A 3,529-nucleotide genomic window follows, 5' to 3' on the forward strand; every position below is an offset into this window, starting at 1 on the left:
AATTTCTGAAATAGTTTTTTTAACAAAAAATGTAAATTTCAATGATGTGCCTTACCGAAGAAGGAAGAGGAGAAAAGGAAGAAAAGAGGAGAGAGAAAAAACAAGCAAAAATATGATTTTACAGCCAAATTGCTTCACCTTTTTGTGGAACATGCTCAGATTGTGGTTGGTGACTCTGATCCTACCTTTTTAAAAGATTTTGATTTCAACCATTAGATTCTTCCCATAACTTTTTTTTAATTGAACATCTACTATGTAACTTTTGATATGATATCATACTGATTATTTTGAAGATTTTCATTGCAACATTCTGAATTTCATTGGATAAAATACAAGTTATCAATTTTTTTATGATTATCTCTAAATGCAAGTAAGTATTTGTATTTAAGCATATTATTAATACAAGTATTGCAAATGAATATAGACATATGGTTGAGTAATAGCTGGTCACTATTATTGTTTAGAAAACTTAATATTAATGTGTGAAAAATAAGTAAAAGGCTGGTTTCACTGACATTGATTAGAGACTAAACTGTGTAAGATGATGAATCGACGGACTTTTCTTTAAATATATAATTTAGTATTATCCTCGACTGATTCATGTGATACTAATTGAGTGTTATAAGGGGTTTTTACTATATGGATAGGAAAAAGAGTACGACTTATTCTACTGCTTATGGTTAAGGAAATTCGCTAATTTCTAAAATGAGCTTATTTATGTTCATATTACTATATTGCAATGAATTATGTGTTTATCTGATTGAACTGTGTGATTTTAAGTTCAAGAGTGGATAGAGAAAGTTCTATTCTGATGTTAAATGCACATTTTAGTGATTTATGCACACTTTTTTATATTACTAGACGTACATTGGGTAGTGACAATGTTCACACATAGGTTGGTGGACAACATTGACACGTGCCATCGCTTATAAAGCTAATGCATACCTTGACACATGCCATTACTGATAAGGGCAATGTTGTTGACATTTGACATCACTTATGAAGTTGATATAAGTTGTCGACAACAAGGCTAACACCCGCTGATTCTATTACATGTTGTCGCTAACAAAACCAATGCAATGTCATTGTTAATGAGGTCAATGCATGTTATTAACACCAACTATGATTCTCACTATAAACATTAACATTATACTAAACTTCTTAGTGTATGCTTCTCTCTCCTCAAAGAAAAACTACCTAATAAATCACAAATAATCTCTCGAAAACAACTCCAATGTCTTAAGGCTTCTTTGAATTTCATAATTGGATAACCTCCATAGTCATTTACGGGGAATAACATCACTTGAAATGTATGCCCCAAGGCACCACCCGCCTTTCTCTTACCTTTCACTTTCATAGCAAGGTCAAATCACTCTCGTTTGCCTTGGTATCATGTTCATAGTGTTGTATTGAATGATCTCGGTCGATTACTTTCTGTCCATATAATGCATACAGCTCTAGTTTCTAGTTGGACGATATGCAAGTGAAATAATTTCAACTAGATCATGCTCTAAAGAATCAAAATATCAACTTTCATAAAAGATGAATTTCAATTGCTTAACAAGAAAAAAAAAAAAAAATTTGCTTGCATGGCCTAATCAGATTATGAGAGCAACCTCCCGTGTCTCCAGCACTTCCTTCATTCGATAGTTGTAGAAATAATAATAAATCTCCTTCAAGTCGTCGTCAATCTTAGGCCTGAACAGAAGCCCATCAAGAAAAGATAAATTTCCCATAATATCGTACGCCATGAATAGATCAGCTCCATCTTCCTTCGCCGTCACCAACACATCCTTCATCAGCTTCAAATGAGCCGTCTCGTAGGTCGCATAGTAGAACAGAACGACGCACTTGAGCTCCGAGTACTTGGGATCATTCTCAACCTCCACGCTGTGGATTAAGAAGCTGCAGAAATCGGTGAGCTTATTGGTCTCGGAATCCTCCACGACGTAGCAGTCGACTATGCCCGGCTTGGGCAGAAGAAAGTGTTCGACGAAATGCTCGTCGACTTCCAACGCCACCTCGAACTTTTTCAGGTAGAGCTTTAGCATCTCCGACACCTCCGTGACGTCGCCGGAGTCCATCTTTCTGAACCCTCTCGTCTCCACCGTCTTGGCAGCTTTGTACCATTTGTTTAGCCGGCGAATGCTGATCTCATCCACCGGGCCGGTCTTTACTACGTGGCCGCACCGCTTCATTTTATTGGGATTTAGGAATCGATAAAGCAACCTAAGTGTGTGAATGAGTCATGAATTTATCTGTTTTTATTTTTTAAGAGAATTTTATACAAAATTCATTCAATCCACTACAATCAAATTCGATCATTTTTCTTGAATTTTTTTTTTTAAAGGAAAATTTTCTTGAAAATCTTACCTGCTGGCGCAGATTGGTGTCGGGAGGTGTCTTTCGGTGGCAAAAACTCCTTGCCAAATGCCTTCTAACTGAGCTCGGCGTGCGAGCTCGCGGACAAGAACAGGAACAAGCCGTTTGGAACGGAGCTTCTTGTGGACACAGAGGACGTTTGCGACGGCGACGCGGAAGGTTTCGGTTTGGACGCGGAGCATCGCCGGCGTGGCGGCGATGAATCCGATGAGTTTCTTGGTGTTCTTGACTGAAACGCCGACATGGAGCGATTTGATTTGGTTGGGATCGCGGAGAAGCCAGCGGAGGAAACCAGGGGAGTAAGCGAAGGGAAGAGGAGCCTCGTTGTCGGCGTAGTTATTTGAAACGAATCGGTGGAGATCGGAGAAGGTGGAATCATCGTCGATGTCGATGTCCGTCCATTCGAATTGGGCCGGAAGATTGTAGGGATCTTGCTTGACATCCGATGAGGGTATTTGTGGTAAGATCGGGCCGTCAGGCAACGTAAGATCGCCGGCTTCGGTGAATTGCGGTACTGGTTGGGTTTCCCAGAATGGGTGTTTGTTGAGAGCGGTTAGTAGAGGAATGAGGCGGGTGATTTCAGCGATTTTCCCTCCAGGGCTGCCGCCGGCAGCGGCTGATGAGGCGGAGGAGTCTTCGTCGGTGGCCATCGAGGGAGATCAAGGAGAGTGATTTTAGGGATTCGTGTCCAGATTAGAGAAAATGGGAGGGTTTTTGCCCTTTTTTGAGTCGGGATAAATGCTTATAAATTGAGCGCGGGAAATGCATCATAGACTTCAAAATAAGTGTACTAGTACAATTTATATATCTTGAGGTGAACAAAAAGATATATTTTTTTCAATTTTAATATAAACATTTAAAATTTTTTAAAAAATTATTATTTTTATATTTTTTGGAATGGGGTATTTACCTGCTGTCACTCTGAAGGGACCGTTTGACAGAGTAACTAATCCCTCGGTGGAACCTAACTAGGTCGTCCACTAGCATCGGCCCACACTTGATTTGCCCCACTGAAGAGGCGAGGGCGTAGTAGAGGAGATTCGAACTCAAGATGTAGGGTTCCCAAACGTGCTCGCCCACCAACCAACCTAAACCTCGATGGGTGAATTTTATATATTATTAAAAGCATATTTATTAATATTCATAT

The 3,529-nt window shown here is 39.6% G+C and overlaps 1 protein-coding gene across 1 annotated transcript; it reads right to left on the bottom strand.

Annotated features, from left to right (window-relative positions):
• Nucleotides 1-1,388: 1,388 nt before the first annotated feature.
• On the bottom strand, nt 1,389-3,136 carry LOC110097409 (glycylpeptide N-tetradecanoyltransferase 1). Its single transcript, XM_020823776.2, has 2 exons — nt 2,374-3,136; nt 1,389-2,229 (listed from the first exon to the last, which is right to left on the bottom strand). The coding sequence occupies exons 1-2, from the start codon at nt 3,030-3,032 to the stop codon at nt 1,599-1,601; spliced, it is 1,290 nt and encodes a 429-aa protein (XP_020679435.2). The 5' UTR covers nt 3,033-3,136; the 3' UTR covers nt 1,389-1,598.
• Nucleotides 3,137-3,529: the final 393 nt, after the last annotated feature.

Source organism: Dendrobium catenatum, unplaced genomic scaffold (assembly GCF_001605985.2).
Source record: "Dendrobium catenatum unplaced genomic scaffold, ASM160598v2 fragScaff_scaffold_931, whole genome shotgun sequence".
Lineage (NCBI taxonomy): Eukaryota > Viridiplantae > Streptophyta > Magnoliopsida > Asparagales > Orchidaceae > Dendrobium > Dendrobium catenatum.

Bases quoted from the DNA above. Each gene is read 5' to 3' on its own strand.
- LOC110097409 (XM_020823776.2), bottom strand. From the start codon at position 3,032: ATGGCCACCGACGAAGACTCCTCCGCCTCATCAGCCGCTGCCGGCGGC. The intron at 2,230-2,373 runs GTAAGATTTTCA...TCACACACTTAG, and splicing joins ACACCAATCTGCGCCAGCAG to GTTGCTTTATCGATTCCTAA.